Raw genomic sequence first — 14,453 nt, 5'->3', positions numbered from 1 at the left:
ACAGTCCACCTTTTCAGCCCTTTCAGGCTTCATATCCAGGGTTCAGTTATTTTCCAGTGGAAGAAAGAAAAGACAAAGAAAAATTCAGGAACATAAAAGTAGCATTAGTGATAGAAAAGGGCTTTTACTAATTGATGGAAGATGAAGGAAATATCCATATAGTTATACAAATAGCAGAGACAGATATACAATCTCTCCTGCCCATTTTGACCATTTTTGTACATAGATGGACACGTTGGGAAGATACTAAGAGAATCCTCTAGGCTCACCATTATTGATGTCCCAGAGCGTTCTCTAATTCATTACCCTCTTTTACTTTTTCACCTCTTTAATTTTTAACTTCCTGTGTAGCTCAGTTGTTAAAGAATCTGCCTGCAATGCTGGAGACCTAGGTTTGATTCCTGGGTCAGGGAGATACTCTAGAGCAGGAAACGGTAACCCATTCTTGCCTGGAGAATCCCATGGACAGAGGACCCTGGTAGGCTAGAGTTCATGGGGTCACAAAGAGTCAGACATGACTTAGTGCTATCTTTCTTAATTTTTAAACTATTTGCCAAAATTACTGATATGTTTTGCTTAATACATGGAAAAGTGATGAATTTTTTGAAAATCTTTTCTAACTCTTCCCTCATTTCTAATTCTAAAACTCTTTATATTACTAGGACTCCTCAGTTCAGTTCAGTTCAGTTCAGTTGCTCAGTTGTGTCTGACTCTGTGACCTCATGAATTGCAGCATGCCAGGCCTCCCTGTCCATCACCAAATCCCAGAGTTCACTCAGACTCACGTCCATCGAGTCAGTGATGCCATCCAGCCATCTCATCCTCTGTCGTCCCCTCCTCCTTCTGCCCCCAATCCCTCCAAGCATCAGAGTCTTTTCCAATGAGTCAACTCTTCACATGAAGTGGCCAAAGTACTGGGGTTTCAACTTTAGCATCATTCCTTCCAAAGAAATTCCAGGGCTGATCTCCTTCAGAATGGACTGGCTGGATCTCCTTGCAGTCCAAGGGACTCTCAAGAGTCTTCTCCAACACCACAGTTCAAAAGCATCAATTCTTCGGTGCTCAGCCTTCTTCACAGTCCAACTCTCACATCCATACATGACTACTGGAAAAACCATAGCCTTGACTAGATGGACCTTAGTCTGTAAAGTAATGTCTCTGCTTTTCAATATGCTATCTAGGTTGGTCATAACTTTTCTTCCAAGGAGTAAGCGTCTTTTAATATCATGGCTGCAGTCACCATCTGCAGTGATTTTGGAGCCCAAAAAAATAAAGTCTGACACTGTTTCTACTGTTTCCCCATCTATTTCCCATGAAGTGATGGGACTGGATGCCATGATCTTTGTTTTCTGAATGTTGAGCTTTAAGCCAACTTTTTCACTCTCCTCTTTCACTTTCATCAAAGGGCTTTTTAGCTCTTCTTCACTTTCTGCCATAAGGGTGGTGTCATCTGCATATCTGAGGTTATTGATATTTCTCCCAACAATCTTGATTCCAGCTTGTGTTTCTTCCAGTCCAGCGTTTCTCATGATGTACTCTGCACATAAGTTAAATAAGCAGGGTGACAATATACAGCCTTGACGTACTCCTTTTCCTATTTGGAACCAGTCTGTTGTTCCATGTCCAGTTCTAACTGTTGCTTTCTGACCTGCATACAGATTTCTCAAGAGGCAAGGCAGGTGGTCTGGTATTCCCATCTCTCTCAGAATTTTCTAGTTTATTGTGATCCACACAGTCAAAGGCTTTGGCATAGTCAATAAAGCAGAAATAGATGTTTTTCTGGAACTCTCTTGCTTTTTTGATGATCCAGCAGATGTTGGCAATTTGATGTCTGGTTCCTCTGCCTTTTCTAAAACCAGCTTGAACATCTGGAAGTTCACGGTTCACATATTGCTGAAGCCTGGCTTGGAGAATTTTGAGCATTACTTTACTAGCATGTGAGATGAGTGCAATTGTGCAGTAGTTTGAGCATTCTTTGGCATTGCCTTTCTTTGGGATTGGAATGAAAACTGACCTTTTCCAGTCCTGTAGCCACTGCTGAGTTTTCCAAATTTACTGCCATATTGAATGCAGCACTTTCACAGCATCATCTTTCAGGATTTGAAATAGCTCAGCTGGAATGCCATCACCTCCACTAGCTTTGTTTGTAGTGATGCTTTCTAAGGCCCACTTGATTTCACATTCCAGGATGTCTGGCTCTAGGTGAGTGATCACACCATCGTGATTATCTGGGTCGTGAAGATCTTTTTTGTATAGTTCTTCTGTGTATTCTTGCCACCTCTTCTTAATATCTTCTGCTTGCCTCTGTTAGGTCCATACCATTTCTGTCCTTTATTGAGCCTATCTTTGCATGAAATGTTCCCTTGGTATCTCTAATTTTCTTGAAGAGATCTCTAGTCTTTCACATTATGTTCTTTTCCTCTATTTCTTTGCATTGATTGCTGAGGAAGGCTTTCTTATCTCTCCTTGCTATTCTTTGGAATTCTGTATTCAGATGCTTATATCTTTCCTTTTCTCCTTTGTTTTTCGCTTCTCTTCTTTTCGCAGCTATTTGTAAGGCCTCCTCAGACAGCCAGTTTGCTTTTTTGCATTTCTTTTCCATGGGGATGGTCTTGATCCCTGTCTCCTGTACAATGTCACGAACCTCATTCCATAGTTCATCAGGCACTCTATCTATCAGATCTTAGGCCCTTAAATCTATTTTTCACTTCCACTGTATAATCATAAGGGATTTGATTTAGGTCATACCTGAATGGTCTAGCGGTTTTCCCTACTTTCTTCAATTTAAGTCTGAATTTGGTAGTAAGGAGTTCATGATCTGAGCCACAGTCAGCTCCTGGTCTTGTTTTTGTTGACTGTATAGAGCTTCTCCATCTTTGGCTGCAAAGAATATAATCAATCTGATTTCGGTGTTGACCATCTGGTGATGTCCATGTGTAGAGTCTTCTCTGGTGTTGTTGGAAGAGGGTGTTTGCTATGACCAGTGCATTTTCTTGGCAAAACTCTATTAGTCTTTGCCCTGCTTCATTCCATATTCCAAGGCCAAATTTACCTGTTACTCCAGGTGTTTCTTGACTTCCTACTTTTGCATTTCCGTCCCCTATCTTCCCCACAATTAATAATATTAATAATAAAAAACCTCAACCCAGATTATCTTAAGTAGAAAAGAAATGTATTAGTTCACACAAATGAAGAGGAGTGTGGTATGTAATACTTCCAGTCACATTTTACCCCAAGTTTAGAAGCAATCAGGACTGAGCCCCATTTCCTGTGGGTCTTTCAATACTACATTCCTATTATGTTGGCCAACCGTCATGGCGGCAAATGTGGATGTAGCAACTTCCAATGCCATGTCCTTGGATTATACTTGTCTTATGTTTTGTGTGCTTTTTTTTTTTTTTTTTTGCATCTGCTACTTGTTTCTTAACTGCATTTTTTTTTTTTAGCTCTATTGAGGTATAATTGACAAAATGTTCTAACTTCTAAGATCTGAATTCTAGCTAAGGCATATTTTCTTTATTCTTTTAAATAGTGACATGATGTTATTGCATGCTTTTTTTCTGATATTTTTTCATAATTTGTTTAAAAATGTGTATAACCTTTGTGAAGACAGAGACTATATAATTTATAGTTGTTTCCTCAGGACTTAACATAGGACTTATATATCAGTCACTCAATAAATACCTACTAAATATCTACTGTACAATGAGGAATTCTTTTACTGGGAAAAATTTGAAAGGAATACATTTCTATATTACTTACATAAGCCGTAATGAATGAATAAATGTTACCAAAAGAGAACTTTTATTCTCTTGTCTTTAGAATTTATGCAGATTTTATAAAATAAGAAATATAGAGATATATGGCAAAAGATATTATGGCAACATGGAGCACATTTGGAAGATACAGATTTTTAAGCCATCTCATTCAGAACAATTATGCACACTGAAATGAATTTTTCCTTATCTCTTCTTTATCTTCTTTCTCTGTTTCTTTCTGTCTCTTATTTATTTAATTAATTTGAATAGCTGCAGCTGCTGGTGGCCAGTAATTTTCATGGATATTCTGGAGGCCCAGAAGTATTCCTCATCATGCATTTCTAAGTCAGTGACTTTCATGAAGGCCCAGAGGACAAAGCATGAAGAGTTGATTCTACCCTGTTCTAAACCTGATGGATTATCAAGGTCTTGCTGATCAATCAAGGCATCACTTGCCCTAACTAAAAAAACAAGGTCTCTACCTTCTTCCAAATTAATGATTTGTTCCCCCACCACCACTTTCTCCCGTGAACCACTCTCCTGACATTTTCTTTAATGAATTGAGTTTAAAAGTGTGTGTGATCCTGCAGTATGGATCACTAGCTTACTTGCTGAGTTAATTTAAAAACCTTTTGCTCATATGGACTTTCATTTTATACATTTCTTCTGCCTTAGTTTTCTTAGTCTGGAAATGGGGATATTTCACCTTTTTTTTTTCTAAATTCAGAAATATCTTGATAAAGTATTCATTATAATCATTCATATATTCATTTTTTTGAAATTATCTTGTTTTCCCTTTTCATTCTGTCTCCTCATCCATGGTTCATCCACAAATGTATACCCAAAACCTTTTTGTTTATGCTAGATTCACTATGAGAAGGAATGGACTTTTTAGAAGAAAAGTCCCAAGTGAATTAGGGGCCTGATCAACACTGGCTTGAAGGTCTTGACACCTTGAGGAGATATATGAGTCTTACTTTACTTTAAATATAACTTTGTGAGTTAAAAGAAAAATGATACCATCAAGTGAGTACTATTCCATCACAGTCTGATCATGACCTCCAATGATCATATCTCCTGAGTTTGGAGTCTAAAATTCTGTACCTTTTCTTTGATTTTTTGTTAAGGTTAGGAAAACACATACTATTATGGGGGGGTGGTGATTTATACCTATGTTTAAACATTATTACCTTGTTAAAATTTAAATTGACTTTGACTAGTAACAATCAATGCACTCAGCCAACTTTGTTTCATGACTTCAATTAAATCTCTTAACTCAGTGTCTCCACCACCACCCCTACCCCATCCCCAGCTAAGCCAACTTGCCTGCCATTCCCTACAATTGATTTACTAATTTTGTATTACTCTTTCTTTGAGTTTTTCCTCCTGGCCATAGAGTGAGCATTCTGTTCTTCTGCCAATCCAGGTGCTCATCACTTCCATCAAACCAAATTCAAGATTACTTCCTCTGGTCAAATTTGCCTGACTAGCCTCCATTACCAATCTTATAACTCTCTTTATAGGCTCCCTTCGGACTCGCCTGTCTTTAACTTAGAGTTTGTTATTCTACTGATTTTTCTGTAATTTGTAATTTTAAAAAATTATATGCATGATTCATCTTTCCTATCCAGATTGTACACTCCCTATGAGCAGGGATCATATCTTCTAATTTTTGTATGCCTGTTATAGTGCTGTGCACAGGTAGGCACTGAATAAATGCTTGTTAATTAAATTGAATCAATTTAACTTACAGCAATAACATTTTGAAAAGAACTTTCTGTTATCTGTATGAAAAACTTTACTATGCTGTACAAAATGGAATTCTGTTGATGGGCTGAATTTATTATCTCAGATTATAATGCAGATGAGTAAATAAAGCTAGTGCTTATTTCTACTTGGATTACTTTTGTACTGTGTAGTAATAAGATTAGATAATTGACTTACACATGTTGCCAAGTTTACAATATGGATGAAACTCCCTTGTCTTGATCTGCTTCACAAGGAAGATGATACGAGATGACAAATTGTCCCCAAAGGGCTTCATCTTCTAAGTGTGTTAGTCACTCAGTCGTGTCCGACTGTAGCCTATGAAGCTTCTTGGTCCATAGGATTTTTCAGGCAAGCGTACTGGAGTGGGTTACCATTTCCTTCTCCGGGGGATCTTCCCAACCCAGGGATCGAACTCAGGTATCCCACATTGTAGGCAGATGCTTTACCATCTGAGCCACAAGGGAAACCCTTCTAAAGGCAATGTATTTTCCAAACAAGTGCTCATGGTGTAAGAAGCATTAGGACACGACATGCTAACTTCCAATCTTTCTATAAATTAAAAACTAAGTTAGGTTTTTATAGCACCCAAGTATCTGCTGCTGCTGCTAAGTCACTTCAGTCGTGTCCGACTCTGTGCGACCCCATAGACGGAAGCCCACCAGGCTCCCCCATCCCTGGGATTCTCCAGACAAGAACACAGGAGTGGGTTGCCATTTCCTTCTCCAATGCGTGAAAGTGAAAAGTGAAAGTGAAGTCGCTCAGTCGTGTCCAACTCTTAGCAACCCCATGGACTACAGCCCACCAGGCTCCTCCGACATGTGATTTTCTAGGCGAGAGTACTGGAGTGGGTTGCCATCACCTTCTCCAACCTAAGTATCTACCCGATTTAAATTAAACATTTTTAAGAAATTTTAGTTCTTTCAGTTTCCAGAGAGCTGCTGAAAATATTCAATATTCCCATCCTGTCACATGGACAAGCATCTAAAAGAGGGAATGCCACTTCCAAACCTGTTTTTACAACCAGTGAGAGAAGGAAACAGCATTATAGGATGGTTACAAGAGTTCTTAAACTCTTTTTCTCAAAGTTCTCTTGTCATGAATTGCCTTGGATGGTACAGCTGCCTTTATCAGAATGGGTCCTGGTGACTTAGGAATTATGAATAATGGAACAATGTGTCTGTGAAACTTTGGACCTGAAATACTTGATCTCTTCTGGGAACTTAAATGTTATATAACACACATCTTTCTATACACCCAGAAGTTTTCATACAAATCCTTGGTCATTTAAAAACCTATAGTAGAGAGACACGCGGGAGGCGCGGGCTGCAGTGCTTTGTAAGAATCGGGCAGGAACGCCCCACATGCAACCAGAACGATCTAACTTGGGCTAGCAAACCAGACTGTGGGATAGCTACCGCACGAAAAGCTCGAACATAAGACACCACCAGGACCGAGCACAGAACAAAGGACGGAACAGAAAAAGCCAGCTGCAGACCATCCCCCGCCGGGGACAGGCAGCCAGAGCCGTAAGGGCTGGAAAGGGGCAATTGCAGCCCCGGAGAGACTTTACTCACCTAACTGCAAGCAGGCTTCTTTGCTAAGACTTCTGGGGGTGCTGGACAGTCACCATCTGCCTCATGGGGGGCACCAGCGGTCCACCCAGAAAGCTGAGCAGCAGCGGCAGAAAAGGTGACAAGCCGCGACAATTGCGCTCGCCAAACTCCTAAGCTACTTGGACCTGGGAAGGGCACAAAGCGCAGTCCCAGATGAATCTGTGCCTCTGAGGGCTGCCTGAGCGCTGAACCTGAGCGGCTTGGACCGGGGAAGTGCACGCAACCTAGGGCCGGCCCCAGACAGTTCCCGGCTGAGCATCGTAGAGCCGGAGCGGTTTACGTGCAGCGAGAAGGGACAGGTCAAGCGGGGCTGAGACACTGTGTGCACACGACAGTGCTATTTGTTTGCAGCATACCCCCTCCCCACAGCGCGACTGAACTAGTGAGCCTATAAAACCAGCAAACAGAAGAAGTTAAACAGAGGGAACCACCTTGGAGGTGATCCCACACGGCCCACAACATCAGAGAAGGGCTAGAAATATTTTTACTATTTTTAAAATCATTCCTTTTTTTAAAAATCTTTTTTCTTTTCTTTTTTCTAACTGTTTTTAAATTGTTAAGTCTTCTATTTCTCCTCTAATTTTTATTTCTATAACCTACTATTACTATTTTAAAAAAAAAAGACTTTTTTTTTTTTTTTAAGGCAAACACCATATATAGTCTTTGGATGGTTGTTGGTGGTTTTTTGTTTGTTTGTTGTTGTTGTTGTTGTTTTGTTTGTTTTTTTAATAATTCTTTTTTTTTTCTTTCTTCCTTTTTCCTTCTGCTTCTTTTCTTTAATATTGTATTTTTGAAAATCCAACCTCTACTCTAGATTTTTAATCTTTGCTCTTAGGTTTTTGTTGTCAATTTTGTACATTTAAAAACCCAAACTTCACTACCCAAGTTTACCTGAGAGCGAGATTACTGGCTTGACCACTCTCTCCTCCTTTGGACTCTCCTTTTTCTCCACCAGGTGGCCTCTGTCTCTTTTCTCCCCCATCTCTTCTCTATCCAACTCTGTGAATCTCTGTGTGTTCCAGACGATGGAGAACACCTAAGGAACTGGTTACTGGCAGGATTTGTCTCTCTCCTTCTCATTCCTCTCTCTTATCCTCCTGGCCACCTCTGTCTACTTCCTTCCTCTCCTCTTCCCCATATAACTCTGTAAATACCTCTGAGCGGTCCAGACTATAGAGCGCACATAAGGAAGTGACTACTGGCTAGCTTGCTCTCTCCTCTTTTGATCTCACTGCCTCTCGTTCCAGTTACCTCTAACTACCCCCTCCATCTTCTCTTCTCCTTGTAACTCAGTGAACCTCTCTGAGTGTCCCTCAATGTGGAGAAACTTTTCATCTTTAACCTAGATGTTTTATCATCGGTGCTGTATAGATGGAGAAGTCTAGAGGCTACTGTAAAAATAAAACTGAAAACCAGAAGCAGGAGGCTTAAATCCAAAGCCTGAAAACATTAGAGAACTCTTGAATTCAGGGAACATTAAGCAATAGGAGCTCATCAAATGCCTTCATACCTACACCGAAACCAAGCTCCACCCAAGGGCCAACAAGTTCCAAAACAAGACATACCACTCAAATTCTCCAGCAACACAGGAACACTCCCCTGAGCTTCAATATACAGGCAGCTCAAAATTATTCCAAAACCTTTGATGTCTCATAACCCATTACTGGTCACTCCACTGCGCTCCAGAGAGAAGAAACCCAGCTCCACCCACCAGAACTCCAACACAAGCCTCCCTAACCAGGAAACCTTGACAAGCCACTGATACAACCCCACCCACAGTAAGGAAGCTCCATAATAAAGAGAACTCCACAAATTACCAGAATATAAAAAGGCCACCCCAAACGCAGCAATATAACCAAGATGAAGAGACAGAGGAATACTCAGTAGGTAAAGGAACAGGAGAGTTGCCCACCAAACCAAACAAAAGAGGAAGAAGTAGGGAATCTACCGGAGAAGGAATTCTGAATATTGATAGTGAAAATGATCCAAAATCTTGAAATCAAGATGGAATCACATATAAATAGCCTAGAGACAAGGATTGAGAAGATGCAAGAAAGGTTTAACAAGGACCTAGAAGAAATAAAAAAGAGTCAAAATATAATGAATAACGCAATAAATGAGATCAGAAACACTCTGGAGGCAACAAATAGTAGAATAACGGAGGCAGAAGATAGGATTAGTGAAATAGAAGATAGAATGGTAGAAATAAATGAATCAGAGAGGAAACAAGAAAAATGAATTAAAAGAAACGAGGACAATTTCAGAGACCTCCAAGACAATATGAAATGCTCCAATATTCAAATTATAGAAGTCCCAGAAGAAGAAGACAGAAAGAAAGATCATGAGAAAATCCTTGAGGAGATCATAGTTGAAAACTTCCCTAAAATGGGGAAGGAAATAATCACCCAAGTCCAAGAAACACAGAGTTCCAAATAGGATAAACCCAAGGTGAAACACCCCAAGACACATATTAATCAAATTAACAAAGATCAAACACAAAGAACAAATATTAAAAGCAGCAAGGGAAAAACAACAAATAACACACAAGGGGATTCCCATAAGGATAACAGCTGATCTTTCAATAGAAACTCTTCAGGCCAGGAGGGAATGGCAAGACATACTTAAAGTGATGAAAGACAATAACCTACAGCCCAGATTACTGTACCCAGCAAGGATCTCATTCAAATACGAAGGAGAAATCAAAAGCTTTACAGATAAGCAAAAGCTGAGAGAATTCAGCACCACCAAACCAGCTCTCCAACAAATTCTAAAGGATATTCTCTAGACAGGAAACACAAAAAGGGTGTATAAACCCGAACCCAAAACAACAAAGTAAATGGTAACGGGATCATACTTATCAATAATTACCTTAAACGTAAATGGGTTGAACGCCCCAACCAAAAGACAAAGACTGGCCTAATGGATACAAAAACAAGACCCCTCTATATGCTGCTTACAAGAGATCCACCTCAAAACAAGGGACACATACAGACTGAAAGTGAAGGGCTGGAAAAAGATATACCACGCAAATAGAGGCCAAAAGAAAGCAGGAGTGGCAATACTCATATCCGATAAAATAGACTTTAAAACAAAGGCTGTGAAAAGAGACAAAGAAGGCCACTACATAATGATCAAAGGATCAATCCAAGAAGAAGATATAACAATTATAAATACATATGCACCCAACATAGGAGCACCGCAATATGTAAGACAAATGCTAACAAGTATGAAAGGGGAAATCAACAATAACACAATAATAGTGGGAGACTTTAATACCCCACTCACACCTATGGACAGATCAACTAAACAGAAAATTAACAAAGAAACGCAAACTTTAAATGATACATTAGATCAGTTAGACCTAATTGATATCTATAGGACATTTCACCCCAAAACAATGAATTTCACCTTTTTTTCAAATGCTCATGGAACCTTCTCCAGGTTAGATCACATCCTGGGCCATAAATCTAAACTTGATGAATTCAAAAAAATCAAAATCATTCCAAGCATCTTTTCTGACCATAATGCATTAAGATTAGATCTCAATTACAGGAGAAAAACTATTAAAAATTCCAACATATGGAGGTTGAACAACACACTTCTGAATAACCAAAAATCACAGAAGAAATCAAAAAAGAAATCAAAATATGCATAGAAACGAATGAAAATGAAAACACAACAACCCAAAACCTGTGGGACACTATAAAAGCAGTGCTAAGAGGAAAGTTCATAGCAATACAGGCATACCTCAAGAAACAAGAAAAAAGTCAAATAAATAACCTAACTCTACAACTAAAGCAACTAGAAAAGGAAGAATTGGAGAACCCCAGAGTTAGTAGAAGGAAAGAAATCTTAAAAATTAGGGCAGAAATAAATGCAAAAGAAACAAAAGAGACCATAGCAAAAATCAACAAAGCCAAAAGCTGGTTCTTTGAAAGGATAAATAAAATTGACAAACCATTAGCCAGACTCATCAAGAAGCAAAGAGAGAAAAATCAAATCAATAAAATTAGAAATGAAAATGGAGAGATCACAACAGACAACACAGAAATACAAAGGATCATAAGAGACTACTATCAGCAGTTATATGCCAATAAAATGGACAACGTGGAAGAAATGGACAAATTCTTAGAAAAGTACAATTTTCCAAAACTGAACCAGGAAGAAATAGAAAATCTTAACAGACCCATCACAAGCACGGAAATTGAAACGGTAATCAGAAATCTTCCAGCAAACAAGAGCCCAGGTCCAGACGGCTTCACAGCTGAATTCTACCAAAAATGTTGAGAAGAGCTAACACCTATCCTACTCAAACTCTTCCAGAAAATTGCAGAGGAAGGTAAACTTCCAAACTCATTCTATGAGGCCACCATCACCCTAATACCAAAACCTGACAAAGATGTCACAAAAAAAGAAAACTACAGGCCAATATCACTGATGAACATAGATGCAAAAATCCTCAACAAAATTCTAGCAATCAGAATCCAACAACACATTAAAAAGATCATACACCATGACCAAGTGGGCTTTATCCCAGGGATGCAAGGATTCTTCAATATCTGCAAATCAATCAATGTAATTCACCACATTAACAAATTGAAAAATAAAAACCATATGATTATCTCAATAGATGCAGAGAAGGCCTTTGACAAAATTCAACATCCATTTATGATAAAAACTCTCCAGAAAGCAGGAATAGAAGGAACATACCTCAACATAATAAAAGCTATATATGACAAACCCACAGCAAACATTATCCTCAATGGTGAAAAATTGAAAGCATTTCCCCTAAAGTCAGGAACAAGACAAGGGTGCCCACTTTCACCGCTACTATTCAACATAGTTCTGGAAGTTTTGGCCACAGCAATCAGAGCAGAAAAAGAAATAAAAGGAATCCAAATTGGAAAAGAAGAAGTAAAACTCTCACTGTTTGCAGATGACATGATCCTCTACATGGAAAACCCTAAAGACTCCACCAGAAAATTACTAGAGCTAATCAATGAATATAGTAAAGTTGCAGGATATAAAATCAACACACAGAAATCCCTTGCATTCCTATACACGAATAATGAGAAAGTAGAAAAAGAAATTAAGGAAACAATTCCATTCACTATTGCAACGAAAAGAATAAAATACTTAGGAATATATCTACCTAAAGAAACTAAAGACCTATATATAGAGAACTATAAAACACTGATGAAAGAAATCAAAGAGGACACTAATAGATGGAGAAATATACCATGTTCATGGATCAGAAGAATCAGTATAGTGAAAATGAGTATACTACCCAAAGCAATTTACAAATTCAATGCAATCCCTATCAAGCTACCAGCCATATTTTTCAGAGAACTAGAACAAATAATTTCAAGATTTGTATGGAAATACAAAAAACCTCGAATTGCCAAAGCAATCTTGAGAAAGAAGAATGGAACTGGAGGAGTCAACTTGCCAGACTTCAGGCTCTACTACAAAGCCACAGTCATCAAGACAGTATGGTACTGGCACAAAGACAGACACATAGATCAATGGAACAAAATAGAAAGCCCAGAGATAAATCCACACACATATGGACACCTTATCTTTGACAAAGGAGGCAAGAATATACAATGGAGTAAAGACAATCTCTGTAACAAGTGGTGCTGGGAAAACTGGTCAACCACTTGTAAAAGAATGAAACTAGATCACTTTCTAACACCCCACACAAAAATAAACTCAAAATGGATTAAAGATCTAAATGTAAGATCAGAAACTATAAAACTCCTAGAGGAGAATATAGGCAAAACACTCTCAGACATAAATCACAGCAGGATCCTCTATGATCCACCTCCCAGAATTCTGGAAATAAAAGCAAAAATAAACAAATGGGATCTAATTAAACTTAAAAGCTTCTGCACAACAAAGGAAAATATAAGCAAGGTGAAAAGACAGCCTTCTGAATGGGAGAAAATAATAGCAAATGAAGCAACTGACAAACAACTAATCTCAAAAATATACAAGCAACTTATGCAGCTCAATTCCAGAAAAATAAACGACCCAATCCAAAAATGGGCCAAAGAACTAAATAGACATTTCTCCAAAGAAGACATACGGATGGCTAACAAACACATGAAAAGATGCTCAACATCACTCATTATTAGAGAAATGCAAATCAAAACCACAATGAGATACCACTTCACACCAGTCAGAATGTCTGCGATCCAAAAATCTGCAAGCAATAAATGCTGGAGAGGGTGTGGAGAAAAGGGAACCCTCCTACATTGTTGGTGGGAATGCAAACTAGTACAGCCACTATGGAGAACAGTGTGGAGATTCCTTAAAAAATTGCAAATAGAACTACCTTATGACCCAGCAATCCCACTTCTGGGCATACACACCGAGGAAACCAGAATTGAAAGAGACACATGTACCCCAATGTTCATCGCAGCACTGTTTATAATAGCCAGGACATGGAAACAACCTAGATGTCCATCAGCAGATGAATGGATAAGAAAGCTGTGGTACATATACACAATGGAGTATTACTCAGCCATTAAAAAAATTCATTTGAATCAGTTCTGATGAGATGGATGAAACTGGAGCCAATTATACAGAGTGAAGTAAGCCAGAAAGAAAAACACCAATACAGTATACTAACACATGTATATGGAATTTAGGATGATGGCAATGACGACCCTGTATGCAAGACAGGAAAAAAGACACAGATGTGTATAACGGACTTTTGGACTCAGAGGGAGAGGGAGAGGGTGGGATGATTTGGGAGAATGGCATTCTAACATGTATACTATCATGTAAGAATTGAATCGCCAGTCTATGTCTGACGCAGGATACAGCATGCTTGGGGCTGGTGCATGGGGATGACCCACAGAGACGTTATGGGGAGGGAGGTGGGAGGGGGGTTCATGTTTGGGAACGCATGTAAGAATTAAAGATTTTCAAATTAAAGAAGTAAAAAACTAAAAAACTGAAAAAATAAGAACCTATAGTAGTGGTACATTTTCATTAAAGCAAATTTAGAAAATTTTAATAAAATGTAAAAAGCAAAAGAACCCTTAATTTCAGCAGCCAGAATAACTTCTGTTAACATTTGGTGTATTTTTTTTCTCAGATTCATGCACACACACAGACTTGATAAAATATTTTGAATCGCAAGATGTATTTAGTTTTTATCCTGTTTTCTTATTTAACATTTTTCTGTGTCACAAAAATTACTTCAGGACATTTTTTAATTTCTGGATCACTCATTGTGCATCATATGTAAACTAACAGAGACTCCCTAAATCCAAATGAAGTTATAGAATATTCCATAACATAG

General features: G+C 38.6%; 1 protein-coding gene across 1 annotated transcript in view; it reads left to right on the top strand.

The window, feature by feature from the left end:
• The window catches only part of TMC1 (transmembrane channel like 1), a 150,107-nt gene extending 144,449 nt beyond the window's left edge, over positions 1-5,658 (top strand). Inside the window, exon 22 of the mRNA XM_069576358.1 lies at positions 4,029-5,658. Coding sequence (XP_069432459.1) covers positions 4,029-4,051 — 23 coding nt within the window. The 3' untranslated portion in view covers positions 4,052-5,658. The remainder of the gene's footprint in view (positions 1-4,028) is intronic.
• Positions 5,659-14,453: the final 8,795 nt, after the last annotated feature.

This window comes from Ovis canadensis, chromosome 2, assembly GCF_042477335.2.
Source record: "Ovis canadensis isolate MfBH-ARS-UI-01 breed Bighorn chromosome 2, ARS-UI_OviCan_v2, whole genome shotgun sequence".
Classification (NCBI taxonomy): domain Eukaryota; kingdom Metazoa; phylum Chordata; class Mammalia; order Artiodactyla; family Bovidae; genus Ovis; species Ovis canadensis.
The sequence above is the reverse complement of the archived record's forward strand: the minus strand, read 5'-3'. Positions and strand labels throughout refer to the sequence as shown.